General features: G+C 39.1%; 2 protein-coding genes across 2 annotated transcripts; one reads left to right on the top strand and one right to left on the bottom strand.

Annotated features, from left to right (window-relative positions):
- Positions 1 to 3,247: 3,247 nt before the first annotated feature.
- cdip1 (cell death-inducing p53 target 1) lies at positions 3,248 to 15,808 on the top strand. The gene is made up of 6 exons (XM_084925563.1): positions 3,248 to 3,374; positions 5,080 to 5,133; positions 8,401 to 8,553; positions 9,169 to 9,321; positions 9,740 to 10,016; positions 11,495 to 15,808. Exons 3-6 carry the CDS (start codon positions 8,478 to 8,480, stop codon positions 11,604 to 11,606), a joined length of 618 nt encoding a protein of 205 aa, XP_084781689.1. The 5' UTR covers positions 3,248 to 3,374; positions 5,080 to 5,133; positions 8,401 to 8,477; the 3' UTR covers positions 11,607 to 15,808.
- polr3k (polymerase (RNA) III (DNA directed) polypeptide K) lies at positions 15,809 to 18,512 on the bottom strand. The gene is made up of 3 exons (XM_084925566.1): positions 18,287 to 18,512; positions 18,099 to 18,186; positions 15,809 to 16,055 (listed from the first exon to the last, which is right to left on the bottom strand). Exons 1-3 carry the CDS (start codon positions 18,395 to 18,397, stop codon positions 15,928 to 15,930), a joined length of 327 nt encoding a protein of 108 aa, XP_084781692.1. The 5' UTR covers positions 18,398 to 18,512; the 3' UTR covers positions 15,809 to 15,927.
- Positions 18,513 to 18,544: the final 32 nt, after the last annotated feature.

Below are 18,544 nucleotides of genomic sequence, written 5' to 3'. Positions count from 1 at the left end.
ATAACTTCTTAGTGGCAGGGCTCCCGAGGTGGATGAGGTTCGCCCTGAGTTCCTGAAGGCTCTGGCTGTTGTTGAGCTGTCTTGGTCGGCACACCTCTACAATGTTGCGTGGAGATCAGGGGTTGTAACTCCTGATTACCAGACCTGGGTGGTGGTTCCTATCTTCAAGAAAGGGGACCGGAGGGTGTGTTCCAACTATAGGAAGATCACACTCCTCAGCCTCCCCAAGAAAGTCTTGCCAGGGTGCTCGAAAGGAGAGCCCATCCGTTTGTCAAACCTCAGATACAGGAGGAACAATGCAGTTTTTGTCCCGGTCACAGAACACTGGACCAGCTTCACCCTCTTTAGGATACTTGAGGGGGCATGGGAGATTGCCCAACCAGTCAACATGGGTTTCCCTTGAAGTGTCTTATGGGGGGTGTTCCGGAGTATGGGGTGTCAGGCCATTCAATCGTTATTCAACCGTTGCATGAGCTTTGTCCGCATAGTGTTTCTGGTGGGTGTTGGAGTCCACCAGGGCTGCCCTTTATCACACATTCTGTTCATAATTTGGTCCTCAGCTGGAAAAAGGATGGAGTCACCACTCCAGGTCAGGGACAACTTCCTGCCCCAAGTTGAAAGATTTAGGTATATTTAGGTTTATTGTAGGGTCTACCTTACAATTCAAAAGCGCCTTGAGGCGACTGTTGTTGTGATTTGGCGTTATATAAATAAAATTGAATTGAACTGAACTGAGTGGTGGTCCACTGGAAAGGCTTGAGGAGGTGGCCGGGGAGAGGGAGGTCTGGCATTCTCCGATTAGGCTGCTGCCCCCATAAGTGGAAGAAAATGGATGGATGGATAGATGGAATTTGCAAGTTAAATGGACTGGTTCATATATAGTAATTTCCTATTCAGAGCTTTATATAATATCACCTGTTGCCCTGTGACAACTGGGATAGGCTCCACCTTCAGTGCAACCCTGATTTATATAAGCAAAAGAGAATACATTGACTTTATCTTTAAACACACTCTCTCTTCTCCTCATATTTTTCACCAATGTCAGAGCAACTTTAATTTTCCTTGATATTTCCACTTACTTCATCTTCTACCACACCTCTACAAGAATGTAGCATAGCACAGAAATGATACAAGCTGGTTCAGTTCTCAACCTTTTTGGTGCTAAAGGACATCAGAGGTCAAAAAAGATCAAAGCACAGCAGAATAATAGTGAATAGTAGGGCTGGGCCATATCATACCTTTCACGGTAATACCGATATAATGTTAGGCAACGATAAATATTGCGATACAATATGGGTAAAACGCGCATGCGCAGTGCCTTTGTTTTCATATGCACATGGCAGAAAAAGCATAGCGACCGAGAATGAGAAGGGCGTTGAATGAAACAGATGAACCAGAATTGGTTTGTTAAAATGGTGCAACTTCAGTGGTGTGGAACTGGTTTGGCTTTTGTCCGTCAGATACACACCAAAGCACAATTTTTGCTAGAGCATGCTAGTGGGCCGTTGTTATTAACGTGTCTTTCGGAAAATAAGTTACTCTTTAAATCCTTTGATTTTCTGAAAAAAATTGACACTGCCCCTTATAATTCTTATGTATGAATTCTGGTTGTGCTTACTGACCTCGAAACGATTTTATGTGGTACACGGTGCTCAAAAATCTGTAAAAAAATGTTTTAGTACGACTTTGCTAAGCTATGAACCCGCACTGCTTGATGGATTGTCGGAGCATTACGGCTATCGTAGTCAGGAACCTGTGGAGTGATATTACTGTTTTGTGGATATTATACATGGTTATGCTCAGGATATGTCAGCCCATTTTCACTGGAAATGCCTTTTGGTTAAACTGCCAGCAAGGAATTTGTATTTTCACTGTTAAATTTTTATGTAGCTTTAATGCACATAAAAAACAGCTGCTTGTTTAAGTGAAAATACATTGATGTTTTTTTTCTTTTTTTGCACTAATAAAGTTGCGAGTTGTAAAGTATTTTGTCTCGCGTCAATTATATTGTCAGTTATATTGTTATTGCAAATTTTCAAATGTATATTGTGATAAATATTTTTGGCCATATTGCCCTGCCCTAGTGAATAGTGTAATCAGTCTATCTCTATATATATTTGGAAGTTTAAATATATATATATGTCCAGAACTTTAAATGTTTATGAAACTGTAACCCTAAAATTACAGTACCTTGGTTGGGCCCAATAAAAGTGTATTAAAAATGCATTAGAGTAAATTAGATTAAATGCGTAATGATGTGATATATAAAAATCACTTTTTGTCAGCATTCCTTTAATGTGTTCAAACACAAAACAGAGATATATTGATAAAACTCTGAGACTGTACACAGATATCCTTATATTTTATGTTTAAATTTATACTTCATAAATTCATTGTCTGCAGGGTTTATTTAATTACCTCTCACCACACTAATAAGCCACCATAACGATAATCTATAACAACAACAACAACAACAATAATAATAATGGTTATGGTACAGGAGTGGTTATGATAATGGTTATTGTACAAGGCAGAAATGGTTAAGCAAGGACTACTATTAGCACTATTAACTAAAGTTAATATTTGTAATGCTGAGGGTTGGTTGGAGGTGATGGTCTTAGGCACCTTGGGCCAGCTCTGACTCTGAATAGCTGGCGACAGAATAATAAAGCTAAAACATAATAAATATGATGTTGAATATATAATTCATAATAAAAAAGACTAGCTCACTAAACAACAATGGTGCGGTTTATTTATTTTTTTGATTTTTTTTTACAGCATTGCCATTGTCTTTCCATTATGCCTTCACTGACACTAACATTGTCTAACGTTGCCTAATTGACTAACGTTGCAGTTCTCCAGTTCGACCGCAGGAGGCCAGTAAACACAACGATTTTAAATAGTCGAAGGTCAGCTATTAGTTTCAACTGGAATCTTCTGGCAAGCGGTAGATTGATCTCCAAATCTCACAAAAAAGCTATACAGGCGTTCAGTAATACATATAAACAATGAATATAATGCTGGAGTCCCACTTTCTAAAGTATGTGATGTCTTAAAAATATTGTAATCATATTTAACGCTCTAAATAATTATATAATAAAAATGTAAAAAAGTAATGGTTTACATGCTATTGTTTAATATAGTTTTATTTTTGTCGTGTTATTTACCGGATAAGAACTTAATTCGTATTTTACTTAAACAAAAAGAAACGAGCAGAATGTGACGTAGAAGTTTTGAGCAGCAGCTCGTGTAACTCCTGATTAATGACGTCAGGTGTAAATCCATCTCGACGGGTGTCGACTCTCCTCAGGAGGGACGGAGCTGCTAACGTCAAGCAACTTCACGCAGCGGGCTGGCGTCTCATCTACAACCAGGTAATCTGGCATTCAGCATACTGACAGTTGCCCCGTTAAAGAGTCGTGACCGGAGACGGTTTTCTTCTCCACAGCCCTCCGGGTCTTCACTCCTTAACCGTTTCTGTCCGCATCTCTTTTTTTTTTCTTTTTACGAGGTCGTTTCTGTGTCACGAATGGCGACGCTAGCTATAGCCAGCTAACCACTGCTACCCAAACAGACATGCTTTAACTAAACAAACACATCGCTGTCTTTAAGCTGACCTCAACGGCTGACAGGAAACACTCCCTGCCGGCTGTCCTTCACGGGTTTTCTTTCTTTCTTTCTTTTTCGTATTTTTTTTTTTAAATTGCAGAGATGTTGTAGAAATAACGAATGCAACGGCTTATTTTACCGTTCACATCACTCCGCATTGCCTCTCAGTTAGCTAGCTACCCTACAACATGTATTAAATCCAAGCACCAATTTAAATTAACATCGCCGCTGGCTTCCTCTGGCCTCACTTACGTAACTAAGTTATTCATGGTTAGTTGTGCAAGTAGATTTGAGCAGGATTATCCGCTACAGGATTATTAAAAAACATCAGCTAGCTGGCTAGTTGCTTATCTGGGAAAACTGTCCCAATAAGTTGGGAGCAGTTACACTTAGATATTTGGTTTGTGGAGGCACCGAAGTTAGTACTTGTTATTGCGATCACGTATAAGTTTTCTTTTCACTTTTGTTTTTTGTTTGCTCTGGACACAAGAAGAATCCAAATTTCAGCCTTAAAAAAAGAAACACATACAGACACACATATATGTATATATATTAGTTATAATATAGTTATTTCTTCTCGTTGGTTGTGAAATTACCAACCTGAGGAAGTGCTAGTTAACGTTTGAATCGTTTTTTTTTTAAATGACCATTATCATTGTTTATATCGGTAAATGGGCTGTAGTCAACAGGATTTACAAACGGGTTATATATTTAATAAAAAAAAATAGCTGTTATGCAAGTATCTTTATGACATTATTTGTATTTTCAGTGTATTCTAAATGATAATCAAACCATCCTTTCAGGCCACTTCAAATGTCTTCATAGAACTACTGTGTTATATTTGTTGTCATTTCTGCTGCCCTGTTGGCAAGATTGCTCTTAACAAAGACGTTTGTAATCTCAATCAGACTTTTAACTCGGATAAGTAAAGGGCATATAAAAGTCACTTTGGCAAAACTGATTGCAGCTTTTATCTTAGAATAGAATAGAATAGAATAGAATTCAGCTTTATTTTCATTGCACATGTCACAAGTACAAGGCAACGAAATGCAGTTTGCATCTATCCAGAAGTGCTTTGGCAATAGATATATTACAAAATATATATTAGCAATAATATAGATATATAGATATATTACAAAAATTGGTCTATTATAGGTAGGAGGGTACAAAATATGGGTCTATTATGGGTATGTTACAATGTACACGGTATGAAGGTATGTTATGAATATGCTATAACTATAAGTATGTACAGGCTTGTGACATATTATAGGTTAACAAGTTATTTACAACAGTTTCATTAATGGCTTACAGCATTGTAAGCAGCAGTGTCTTATTTCAGTTTACTGCTAAAGACTGACTTGTTTTCGTAAATTTTAGTGTAGATTTTAATAACAGTGTTGGCTTAATAATAGTGTGTTCTTTTAACTTGTACATTTTTAATAATAATGGTGAATTTTGCTCATATTACAGGGTGTGGCAGATCTCAGGCTTCTCTGGAGGAATCCCTAATTTCAGTCATATCAGGTAAACCTATTAGTAATAGTAGTAGTAGCAGTAGTATTAGCCCTTTACTACAAAGCAAGTTTAACACATCCAGTTGTTGTTTTTTTTTTCATTCTCTGGATTCAAACATTGGCAATCAGAGTACCGGTAAGAGGTCACAGCTGGTTATCAAGTTGAGTCAGCTTAAAAAGTGGTGATGCTAACAGTATCTGACCAATCACAGTTTTACCTAAGTGTACTTGCTGCAAAACGGCTGACTTTACATAGGAAGATAAAAAAAAAAAAAAAAAATCAAGGATTAAACACATAACAAAGGCTGAACTGAAAATTAAGCCAAATTAGTGCAAATTTGATACAACTTTAGGAAGTATCAAATATGATCATTAGTGCTCAGAGTACATTAAAACTGTTGTGAAATTGCTTGCAGCCAGCAGGAAAAAAATATCAAAGGTAAAATAATGCTGTTGCTCGTCAAGGAAAATCAAAGACTTTAGACACTTCAACTATCTGTGCACAGATGTCCAAGGGATCTTCTGGGAATGGTGACCTTGTTTTCACTAGAACTCATTGGTCTGTCAGCAGTCATTTCATACCTGTTGATCTCTAATCTGCAATTTAGCCTAGTTCAAGGCAGGTTAGGTTTGCAGCATACGTTACCATGGTAAAATACCCTAGTAAGTAAGGCCTGGTATTTCTTGTAAAAAATACCTAAACAGACAAACATACACAAAAAACACCTTAATACATTGAGAAAAGAGAAATGTCAAACTGACTGAACTACACCAGTGCTAGCATGCAGCCTCAAAATACAGGAGTGTATGTTTTGGCTCTATTAGGGGAGCTTGTTATTGTTGCTGCTTATAAGTGTAGATGCCATTATAGAAATTGATAAATGAGCACATTGGTTAGTCAGCTTTCAGCCCAAAGAAACATCACTGAGTCAGTTAACATAATTGACCTACATTTAATAGGTAGGGTTTGCGGCATATTTAGTATTAGCATTGAGGTTTGTTTCTGACTCAGAAAGAATCATTTGAGGTTTGCTGTGCACATAAGTGTATTTATTTGCTAAAGGAAATTAATCTGTGCTATTGATTTGACAGTGACTAGTGTGCATGTATGTTTTTGATAAATGATGTGTTAATTAACAGATATACAATTTTGGTACATTTGAAACCCCAGCTAACAAGACTAACTGGCAAAGGAGAATATTTCTGCAGTTTAATTTCTTTTGTTATTTTTCTCCTCTGCACTTAGCAAACACCTTCTTTAGCATCATATGCTTTGAACACCTTAATATAACTGAGGAATGTGCTGAAATGATGGTAAATGGTAAATGGCCTGCACATGTATAGCGCTTTACTCAGTCCCTAAGGACCCCAAAGCGCTTTACACTACATTCAGTCATTCACTCATTCACACACACATTCACACACTGGCAACGGCAAGCTACATTGTAGCCACAGCTGCCCTGGGGCGCACTGACAGAGGCGAGAAATGATATCAGGAGATCACTGGGACTGGCTCAAAATTTGCACCGCTGGTCTTTAAAGTCAATCTTTATTTATTTTGTGGGCATTTCTGTTTATATCAGTTTGAATAAAAAGGTCTCCCATAGTTTAAAAATATAGGGTAGTGACATTTCAACAGCAAAACAAACTGAAGTCTAGACACATTTCAACACTTTTTTTGGTCGGCGAGGAATGATCTAGTCCACAGAAACCTCCTTTGTCTGTATACTCGTCTCTGTGTAGCAGCACCTTTCTTTTCCTCTCCAGATAAGCTCACATATTTAAGAAGTCAGTTCACATTTGACTAAAACAGATGGAGGAAGTTTTTTTCAGTGGGTTTTGTTTGTACTAGATTCCAGTGGTACTTTATGGACTTGCCACCGTTTATGTGAGAATTAAAATATTATAATCAATCTTACACAGACATCTTTGAATCAGAGGTGTTGGCGTGCCAGTACTGTTTCAAAACGGGCCTACACGATTGGTCCACATTTAGTAGAGGCATAGTATCTGTATAACGTACTTAAAAGAAGTCTCAATTTTGGCGTTTTTTTTTTGCCCATTGTTATAAACAGCTTTTTTATTGCAGTCCTATCAGAAGGCTAAAACATGTTTAGCCAGATTTAGGAAAAACCATGACTGTTTTGTAGACATTCCCTCATCAGAAAGACTTCGTTTAGAGTCTTTACAATTAAGGGGTCTGTTGTATTAACAGTAGTGTAGTCTATTACACATATTTTCAAGTATGTAGAGGTTCATGTACAGATGTGAGAGCCTGCTTCTCTCTGTGTTAGTACTTTCACCTCTCTGACCTAACAGGTGGAAAATGCAAATGATGTGTTTCCTTAGAACAAATTATAGCACCATGCAATAACACAGTCTTTGGTTTTGCTTGTGCCTTAATGCTTTGGAGTTGTCATCACTGGACATACATACTTTTAAATCTCCCCCCAAAATTGTTGTTCTTCTCCGAGGCATTTGTTGCACCTTACATTCAGACACCATTTGCATTATTTAAGCAGAGAGAAGAGGTGCTTCCTGCCGAAACCTGAGCACCGGGGAAGGATGGAGGAGCTCACGATTGTATTGCTGTTGAAGTTTTCACACCTAGCAGTTCATTTCATTCTTCATTTAATTCAGCCTTCCCTGGAATTGCTTTTGCTAAAGGCTTCTTCTTAACTGGTGGCTGTCACTCAGGAGGTGTAGAGCAGGTCATCTGGTAATCGGAAGGTTGGTTCCTGCCAAATATCCTTGGGCATGAATCAGTGAATGTATAAAGCACTTTGAGCGCTCGGAGTAGAAAAGCACTATATAAGAACCAGTCCATTTACCATTCTTTACTGCACTCAAGATCATCCAGGTTTTCACACAGTAATCACACTTACTCTGGTCATCTTATGGTTTTTACTGCTTTATCTTGGTTTATAAGACTGGAATCGAATAATTTGGTTTTAGTTGCAAATGAAATGTAAACTCATCATGATATTGTTTTCATGTTCAAATGAACAGTTTTGCTTTTACTTCTGTTTTATTGCCAGGCAGTATTCCTATAAACCAAGAAAATGTGATTAACACTGCCAGCGTTAAGATGTCTTAAAACCTCCCCCTTTATCTTTCAATTCCCCTGAAACTTATGGTACAGTATGTGCAGACTGACATCAGCAGTTACATCAGCTCCTTCATTAGCCTCTCTGACTGTTGATGGAACATTTTATGACTGTGTCAGAGAGTAATGAGCCAGGGGACTCAAACTGTGCTCATTTTTTATTCCTCACAGGGGGGGAAGTCAACCTGTCGAGTTGTGAGTGGAGCTCACGTGTCCGACCCATTTGCTAGTTCAGACATCCGGCCAGTATGTCCAGCGATCCTCCCCCTCCGTACCCCGGAGGTCCCAGTGCGCCCCTCATCCAGGAGAAAAATGGACAACCTGGTAATAAAGCTGAACACACAGGATTGTGAATGTTACAGTAGTGGTACTGGTGGTGACATATGTTCTACATTCAGTGTGAGTGATTCGGTAAACTTCCTCAGTTCAAGAGGAAGTACATCTGCGGCCGTTTTAACTGTTGAAAAAAATTGTAATTTTCTCATTTTAAATCCAGACTGATTTGAATAATTTACCTTTTGTAATATCAGTTTGACTCTGTTCTAAATTATTACAGCTTGGTCTCATTATGGAGCCTACCTACTCTGATATACTAACCAATGAAAAAGAGAAGTTCTTGAGTGCATTGAGATAATTCAAAAGCAGTTTGACCACTTCCCTACAGTTGATGTGAGAAATTTGGGCACTCACTGAGCTTGAGAGGCTTCATTGTAATATTTGCTAGATTGATGAAGAACAGTAAATGTAAATCACAGCAAATAATGGTCTCACCTTTGAAAGCTTCATAGATGACCAGTGAAGTGAACACCCATGTTGTCATGCACTTGCAGCTGTGTACTACTGCAGTTATTTATTTCAGACCACAAACTTCAGTTTGTTGTGTCAGACTTGTGCGGGACTATCTTCAGTGCCATCTTTTTAATGTGTGCTGTATTTCAGAAGCGGTAAGGACTGGTCCTCCACAGGGACAACCCCTACCTCCAGACTATGGTCCACCACCCTATGAGGCCACACAGCCAGGCTTCCTACCACCACATGTCCCTGGGGAAGGACCCATGCCAATGCCCATGCCTATGCCTCCACCACCACAAGGTGCGACAGACTATCTGCATATATAGATAAGGAAATGAAGCATCATACTCCCATAATTTGTGACTGTCTTCTAAAGCTGTCAGGGCATGTTAGTGTTCATGGTTCTGGACCCGACATGGTGTACAGCTATGCACAGTACAAACTGCAATAGCTGTACACCCCCCCCCCACTTCAGCTTGTTAACTTTCATTACTTGAAAATAGTTTATCTGGCTTCAGTTTAGCTTGGTAGAAGCCAGAAAATTGAATTAATAATGTGGAGATGTAAAAGAGCTAAAAAGAGTATTTTATTGCTCACTGGCTTGTAAATCTACTTTTCCTTTTGGCTCACGTCACTGTTGAGGCTATGGTTCATTATCTTAAATATCATGACTGCTGTTCTTGTGCTTGCCCACTCTCATTGGTTTGTCTAAATGCAGGTGGCCACTACCCACCACCACCTGGTCACTTTCCTCAACCGATGCCAGGACAGATGGGCCCGGGTCCTGGTCACTTTGTCCACATGGGAGGTCACACAGCGACCGTCCTGGCTCCTCCAGGAGCAGCCACCACTGTGACCGTTCTGCAGGGTGAAATGTTTCAGACTTCACCAGTGCAGACTGTGTGTCCGCACTGTCAGCAGGCTATCGTCACCCGCATCTCCCACGACATCGGCCTCATGAACACACTCTTCTGCCTCTTCTGCTTCTTTGTAGGGTAAGTAGGTCCTGGAAAAGACATCTGGTGGTGGGTTTTCGCTGTTTTTACACATGAGTAATGCCTAAAAGTGACAGTAGTTTTAAATACACAGAACTAGAGCTGGATGATAAATTATGTTAAGAAAATCTGCAAGAATCATATATCTGACAATATAAAATGGTCATTATCACAGAATACTGATTGTTGTTATATTGCTACATTTCCATTGAGCTAATTTACTTGATGAGACACTTTCTAATTCAAAGTTTCACTTTATTGACACTAGATGCATTAAGTAGCCTAGGTAGTGTTTTGGAAAGTTGAGTAAATGTATAAAATAATTGCTTAACACTTCAACAAAACTAAAGTAACTTGACCATTTAACTTGTCAGGAGACTGCAGAATATTGTACATAATATATGTGTGACATATTTTTCAGCACATAATAACGCTGAAAAATATGTCACACAAAGGTCACACATCACCAGCTGCTAGTGTCTCATTCTTTGTGGCCTGGTTATGCTCATTGGTGGGAGGTTGTGTTTTTTTTGTTTTTGTTTTTTTGACTCAAATAGTAAAAAAAAAAAGTTGTTTCCAGCTTTAGCTAGATTAACTATTACTAGTTTTCAGAATACTTTGCATTTGTTGGAAGTTGTTGAAGTAGCTTCCTTATTGGATACTAAATTGTCACTGGAGTCTCACGTGTGCTCTTGCTCTCAGACACGCCCAGGTTTGTCCATAGTTGAGCATATTAGGGAATGTGAAATAATTCACTTTTATTCATATAGCAGCAAATACTCATAGCACTTTTATTCTAAGGTAAAGATCCCACAACAATAGAGAGAAAAAAACAACAATCAGACAACCCCCCCCCCCATGAGCAAACACTTGTCAGCAGTGGGAAGGAAAAACTTCCTTTAAACAGGAAAAAACCTCTGGCATACCCAGACTCAAGGAGGGGCAGCTACCTGCCGCGACTGGTTGGAGGTTCTGTCAGGTTTCTTTTAAAAGGGAGCTGTTTTTACTTTCCACATTCACCACAGTGAAGGCTGTCGTTTGATTATTGTAGGGACTTTACCTTCCAATATAAAACACCTTGAGACAACAGTTGTTGTAATTTGGCAGTATATAAATAAAATAAAATACCCTATACCCCCATTACTTCCCAGCTGACCTTTTAAGGACTTTGGAAGATAAAATATTACCTGAACATTCAGACAGATGGTGTTTCAATAATATGTTCTTGACTTAGTAACTTGTTAATCGTGTCTATCTTAAATTTTGCACAACAGTATACTGTGGCATCTGTGACCTTCAACTTTTGCACAAGTTCTGATTGGAGCAGATAAGCAGATGGTGTATTTTTCATGCTTCTGTGTTGCCATGTTCTTGACCCAGTGACTGTTTTGTGAGAGCTTAATGTACGTAACGTGTACAATCATGAGCAGGTGTTTGATTTTCGCTTCATCTTCTGTCCATCTGCTCCTCGTTCACAGCTGTGATCTCGGCTGCTGCTTGATTCCCTGTATGATTGATGACCTCAAGGATGTGACACACACCTGCCCTTACTGTAAGGGCTACATTTATACATACAAGCGTATATGCTAACCACGGACAGCTGGATGCCACAGAGACAAGTACATGCACACACATAAACCCACAGTGCCCCCTGCTGGTAGTGACAGGCTTCTCCCCCCCCCCCCCCCCCCCCCCCCCCCCCTCTACATTTTTGCAAAGTGTTGTGTAGCCCTCTTAAATTGTAAGTGAAGTTTTCTAATTAGTTCACAACATATTTCCTGTATATACCGTTCTGCATACTTCTCTCATGCATTTGAAATGTACAGTTCTCTGACTTAAGCGCAGCAGGTGAAGGCGCTCAGAGGCACACAGGTAAATTTGTGATGTTTCCCATGTGAATAAAAAAGGAAAAAAACAAAAAACTGCCTCTGTTAGAGAACGCTGTGAAAATGTCACTTTATTTGAATTCATCTGTGAATTTTGCTCTATAGCAGGGGTTGGCAACCTTTCTGATGACGAGTGCTATCTAAAATTTCCTCAGAAGTCAGTGTGCCATATGATTGCATTAGCAATAAATTTAATAACACTCTATATTAACAGTTACACACTATATAGAACCACTTGTTCTATATTTGTTCGCAGATGTTGGCAGCTATCAGCGAATAGTTATCAGCTATTTTGAAACAAAAAAAGACACTTTTTATCCATAACAGCAAATGAACTGTACAACAGAAAATACAAATGCTATTTATGGTCTCCTCACAACAATGATAAGAAAAATAAACTGAGCCAATGTGGCATCTTTGTTAATACAGAGATACACATGTTAAAGTGATCTTTGGTCTCCCACTCAGATACAAAGGTCTCTGAGTGTCCAGCATTCAGACGGCTACCTGAGGACACTCTTCGTGTGGGAGAAAACCTGCTCACACAGATATGTAGAGCCAAATACTGTCAATAAGGCCTCTGCAATGTTCTGAAGACAGTTAAACTTGTCAGGTAGTGATGTCCAGCAGGTGAAAATGCAAGCTCCATGAACACACACAGCTATGGATTCCAGCTGCTTCGATGTCGCATTAACTGGCATTAACTGAGCCAGTTAATGCGAGACAAATCTAGCTGCTCATTAAAGCTTTCTGGTTTGATCAGAAAATAAAACATCGGTCTATAAATCTGAAAGTCCCAAAAATGCATTGTCAATTCTGTCTCGAGTCTACGGATGTATCCGTGTATCTCCGTGGTGCTGATGCTGTGCTGAGCGGAAAGCTGCTGAAACTTTTGAAGTGTCGGAATGTGGAAAGCTAACAACGTCCCTCTCACCAGTAGGCTAAGTTATTTTTAGCCAATTACAAGTTGAATCTGATAGTTGGGCTTGTTAGCTAAGATACCATCATTAAGAAGCGGCACAACTAATGTGTCTATGTGAGCTAATTTGCGATGGCACCGCTGGCGCGGCCATTTATTTTTTATGCACTTTCTCAGATTATTTCACTGCGTGTCGTGCCCAGGGCTGGACTGGGACAAAAAATCGGCCCGGGCATTTTGACTAGAGACCGGCCCACCAGGTATTATAGCCAAAAAACCTTTGAATGAAAACAAATGCTGTTGTGACAGTGATGTACACTGTCTTGTTGGTATATGTATGATTTCTATACATTTTACATCAGATAAAAACTTTGGTTGTAAGATTCAGATAATTATTTAATAACACCAAGACATTTTAAATGAGAATAAGAAAGTATTTCTTTGTGCCCCCCTTTCCCTGTTAATGCCCTACATGGCCCCCCTGGCAAACCTTTGCTAGACCCGCCCCTGCACAGTTACCAGCTGTCAGCTACATAAAAAAAGGATCATGGTGTTATTTATCTCTCAGAAACAGTTCATAACTTCCCTTCAACTCATTCATGTCACCTAAAAGGTAAACCTGTTTCTCCATCACCTGTTCAGCTCTGATGATTCAGTAAGGACATCTCCTGGTTTCATCTTCATGTTTCCCTCTCACCAGATAACCAAACCGATATCATGACCAGCAGCTTTTACAGCTGTGGCTCCAACAAACATCAGCTGATACTAGAAAGTAATATTAAATAAATTCTAACAACAGCTGATCAAGCTTAAACGTGCTGCTGCTGTTTAGCGTGACATCTGCTGGGTTTCCTCTTTCTGGCGCAAAGTGGGCGATAAACAAACGAGAGAAAACCGATCAGCTGATCATTGATCAGTTTCATGATTGAAGTAGCAACGGGAGAGGGAGGAGGAGAGAATGAGAGAAGAAGATGCAGCTGTGCAGCGTAACTACAGAATAAATCCAGCTTTGTGTCTTTTTCATTGTAGCTGAAGTCCGGGACAAACTGTGTTCCTTTTCAGCTCAATACGAAACACGTAATATTTTCTCTGAATATGAGACGATTCTGTTTTTTACGGGACGGTTGGCAACTGTACTAACTAACCTTGTGAATAAAATAAAGTTCAACATCAGTAACATCAAAGCAACCACCCAGCAGTATAGAAACTCCGTCATGCTAGCTAGTACGCAGTACGAGTTATTGTAACGGACTGTAAAAAGTCAGCATAACGAAAATAAACTCCACCTAAACTTGGTTTATATCTGACCCAGACAGACTGCAGGTCATAACTTCTTACCTAAAGTTCAGTTCACCTGACACTCGGACTGGCAGCTGCCTCGGGTCTCTCCTCTTGCCTCCCCTTTCTCTCATCCACCTGCAGGCCTCCACCACTTGCTAATGTTACTGAATCTGTGGAAGCTCCGCCATAGCCACCACCAAATAACTGAGTTATTTTTAAACACCGGCCAGCATCTGGCCAATCCACCACCTTTCATTGTTTGTACTGTAACAAAAAAATAATAATAATAAATAATAAAAAACTGATGGCACGACCAGCTATGGTCGTGCCATCATTTAACCCTTCCTAGGGTTGCCGACCCCTGCTCTATAGCAAGTGTATTCCGACACGGGTTAATTTTTAACTTTGATGTCAGATATTTAATTCATTATTTTAATATTTAGAACTGAACTTTTATTTTCCTTTGTCTGATTATTTTGTTCCAGCAGGTCTAGTGTTTCCTTTTAATCATTGATCCCTTTTGAATGTGAGAAAAATGAACCATTTATAATATTTAGCTACTAAATCTACTTGTTGGGAAAGTCCCAAGATTTATGTTAACCTGCTATATTTTGTTATTAATTTGGGCTGTAGTCACAAAATGTCCTGTGACTTCCTGTTGAGCTAATGCTCATCAGTGCCCTCTGTCTGTAAAGGTGTTTTATTTTGATGATTGAGTCATTATTTGCACTTTAAGTTAAAGTTCACCTTTGCCCCTCAGATGCATCATTTGTCTAGGGGGGAAAAAAAGTGCGACCACCTATGCATCATTTGGTTTTTACTTTGGTTTGCTGTTAGCTGAGTGAATCCCACCATGGTTGCACCTTTTCAGAATTTAGTAGATGGAAGTAGAGCTGACAGACTTAGGGCTCGACTGTTACTGATGGACGAACACTTCACAACATCTCAGTAGTGATTTGTCCTGTCGCTGGCCAAATGCTGAGTCTGGGTCGTTTAAGATGATTTTCAAAATAGTTATTTCAAAACAAACAGAAAATTGTTACTAGTGGCACAGTATGTTATATTTGTTCTGTTAAGTGTTTTGTTATAACGTTAATTTATTTTGAAAAGTAATTCCAAGTCACTCTCACTGATGAGAGGTGCTAACATGTATAATTTAACGTACAGCACTATCATTACAGTGGTGGGACCATCTTCCCACAGAGTCCCTGACTTAGCGTTAGCCTTTCCCGATGACTTGCATTGCTCAGAGGCATGTTAAAAAACGATTACAGATACTAAATAGTGAGCTCTTTGCTAGGAAAAAGCTTTAAATAACAAATTAACTCCAACATTGTGATCCCACTGAATTTAACACCAACAGATACTGTTCCACCATCAGCATGCTGGATGTCTCATGCACCAAGCGCAGAGTTTGTCTGCACGAGTCACACATCGAAACAAGTCATTCTCACTGGCAAGTTCCTGACTCTATGTGCATTTGTTTTTGTTTTCCTTGAGGCTAACGGAGCTCTGCAAGAAAATCAATATGAAATGAAGGATTGCATTGAAATATTAATACGGTGTAACGCACACCATTGTTGTGGATTTTGGTGGTCTGCATTGCTCTAAATGTCTGTGAAATGTATAACTATGTAAGTCAAAGATTTGTTTGACTGTTGTATACAGCTACTATTTTATCAATAAAAGTCATGAAGGAAACTCAATTTTGAAATTGTGAAAGTGGATATTTTATTTAAATATTAAATGTAAAGCAAAAAAAATAAATGTTTCTCAGCTGTGCTTGTGAATGAAGCTGAAAAACACAGCTATAGGTGAAAAGGTGTCAATCTCTCCATCGGTGTCCGCACTGAGCGTTGCAGCATTTGTAGAACGTGGTCATCGGTTCGTCTGCTGATCTGGTCTGAATCTGCATGAAGTATGCTCGAGGATGCTCGCACTTCGGGCACTTTTCTGTAAATGGACAAGTGCATCATGTCAGTGTGGAATCACTAATACTGTTGGGATTGGCTCATTTAATTTAATTCCATTCAGCCATGCAGTATATAGAAAAATGCACGGAGTAGCATCACTGACAGAGGATGTTCCTAATTTTGACAAACTGTACAGATCAAAGGACGCAGTCCTCGAGATGCACTTATAAGAAAGTTAAAGCACCCATCCTGCCAGGTTTCTCAAACTAGCAACTGGAGGCCAAAGTAATGTCATCCAGAGTGCAAATACAATAACTTCAGTTTTTCTTAAGTAGAAAAATTACACATTATCGAGGTCTCTTATTAGCCTGTAGTATGTAATTTGTGTTAAATAAATATGAAATCTGGTCTTTATTTAGAAATAATGCTCTTTAGTAACCAATTGAAGGAATTTGACTCGTAGTGGACTTTAATTCTTTCAATTTCTTGCCCGTGTTGCCATTCACAGGAAAACAACAACCTGCAGAAAGGTTGTTGTTTACGTCCTACCCTGAAGGGGGTGCAGTCCGGCAATGTAATGATGCAAAGACAAACTTTTTCTCACACTTTTAACAACCCCACATTAATTTTAGCTCTTCCATCCCTGGTATCCATTATAATAGACTAAACCTTCCTAAATTAACAAAGACAGCAGCGGTCAAGGAGTATAAAAGCCACCTCACTAATGATTAAAACAAACAAGCCAACACAAAATGAAATGTACGAAAATGCCATATAAATTACCATCCTCTGAAAAGACAAACACAAACATAGACAGACACACGCTGTAATTAAAAGTTTGTATAAAATGCATTTTTACTCAGTGGAGGTCTCTAGCATATGCTGGCTCCCTAAAATGTGACTCAGTCATCATATCATTGACAAACTCCACCTGGTTATCAGGAATTAGAAAAAAATATCTAGTTCCAGAGAATTTATGGAGAAGACTTTCACATTGATGTCATCAAGGGTGGACCAAAAAAAAAAAAAAGACATTCTATTCTCTATAATATAAAGTGTAGGTCTCCAAGCTCGATAGTTTAAAAGCTACAGTTGTCTTTCTTAGAGCTTTAATCTATCTGTAGAGTTATGTTTTTATTGGGCTGGGATATTGCAACACCCCAATCTGTTTTTCAGTCATTCTGTTGTAATTTGGTGGTGTGCTTGTGGTCATTGTGCTGTTGAATGATGCAATTTTAACCATCTGTCAGATAGACAGCCTCACATTTAACTCTAGAATATTTATATACAGAGGAGTTTCTGTTTGACACAGTGACAACATTGTGCCCAAACGTTAAGGTAGCAGCAGCTGGCAGGGACTCACCCTCTTAATTAAGAATGTACTTTGTTTTTCACAGTATTGCACATGAAAACTCTGTTTTTCACATGACTGTTAACTTGAGCTACACATTTGACAGTCCATATTGACAGTGTTAATAGATATTTACCCTAAAATAACGAAAAACTGAAGGACCTAGCTCAAGTAGTTTTCTAAATAATTACATTTTTAAATGGCACAACAAAATACATCCCTACTGTCATCCATGGGAATACTTGGATGCTAACAACAGTTCAGAAGTGCATCTTTCCCCTCAGTGTTTTAAAGGAAAATCTGTCCATGGTCAGGTGGGAAGTTTTTGTTTCAATCTGATAAATTGAGTTGATCCAAACACACGCTTGCTCACACACATCACGGGTAAGTGGAAGAAGATGGGTGGCTGGCTGGATGACTTTGTTTTAAAAAGTGCTTCTTTTAAAGAGTTTCATTTTGACATGAAAGTGTGTGTTTAGAGTTTTGACCCCACAATACTTGTTGTCAGCAATCACATTGAGCTAACAAGCCTGTATCCAGTTGTCAAAAACTGTATTACAAACCACTCAAAGGCACTGCAGACATTGGTGTTTTGAGCAGGAATGCGGGACGATTGACACAACTTAACTCTCAAGCTAATTAAAAAAAAATCCAATATTTCTTCAACCAGTTAATTTTGCGATTATAAACAGATAGATAGACCACACCATGAACTATTTTGATGACACTCACCAGGTGTTGAGTCCACGTTTTCCCACGCAGCAGCTCCACCCAGAACATCATCCACCTCCTTTAACTTCGGATACTTCCTGTTATTTACCTACAGGGGTTTAAACAGATAAGGTGAGGCTCTCAGAAGCCACGCTAACCTTAATGTAAGATGTGATACATTATATGTGAAATATTTCGTCGTTACTCACCTTTCGTGTGATGTTATGTACGTAGGGACAGGTGTTACACGCGAATCTCATGCACTTCTGCCCTTCCTCGACGATTAACACGTTCCCGCAGGTTGGACAGAAAAGAAGCATGTTAGCACGTACTTAAAAAACAAAACCCTGTTAGATTTTGAACTATTAAACAACACTAGCACTCTGTGAACTCAGCTGTAAACACTGCTGCGTGTGGAGCACCGGAAGAGAAGGAGAGAAAATGAGATGCACCCATATTGAGAGTTC

This window comes from Perissodus microlepis, chromosome 4 (assembly GCF_051167445.1).
Source record: "Perissodus microlepis isolate ML-2025 ecotype Zambia chromosome 4, ASM5116744v1, whole genome shotgun sequence".
In the NCBI taxonomy this organism is placed as follows: domain Eukaryota; kingdom Metazoa; phylum Chordata; class Actinopteri; order Cichliformes; family Cichlidae; genus Perissodus; species Perissodus microlepis.
This window is presented reverse-complemented; position numbering and strand designations above follow the sequence as displayed.

Coding starts and splice junctions, on each gene's coding strand:
- polr3k (XM_084925566.1), bottom strand. CDS start 18,397: ATGCTTCTTTTCTGTCCAACCTGCGGGAACGTGTTAATCGTCGAGGAA. Junction 18,187..18,286: donor TACATAACATCACACGAAAG/GTGAGTAACGAC, acceptor AAACCCCTGTAG/GTAAATAACAGGAAGTATCC. Junction 16,056..18,098: donor AAACGTGGACTCAACACCTG/GTGAGTGTCATC, acceptor GTCCATTTACAG/AAAAGTGCCCGAAGTGCGAG.
- cdip1 (XM_084925563.1), top strand. CDS start 8,478: ATGTCCAGCGATCCTCCCCCTCCGTACCCCGGAGGTCCCAGTGCGCCC. Junction 8,554..9,168: donor GGAGAAAAATGGACAACCTG/GTAATAAAGCTG, acceptor GCTGTATTTCAG/AAGCGGTAAGGACTGGTCCT. Junction 10,017..11,494: donor CTCTTCTGCTTCTTTGTAGG/GTAAGTAGGTCC, acceptor CCTCGTTCACAG/CTGTGATCTCGGCTGCTGCT.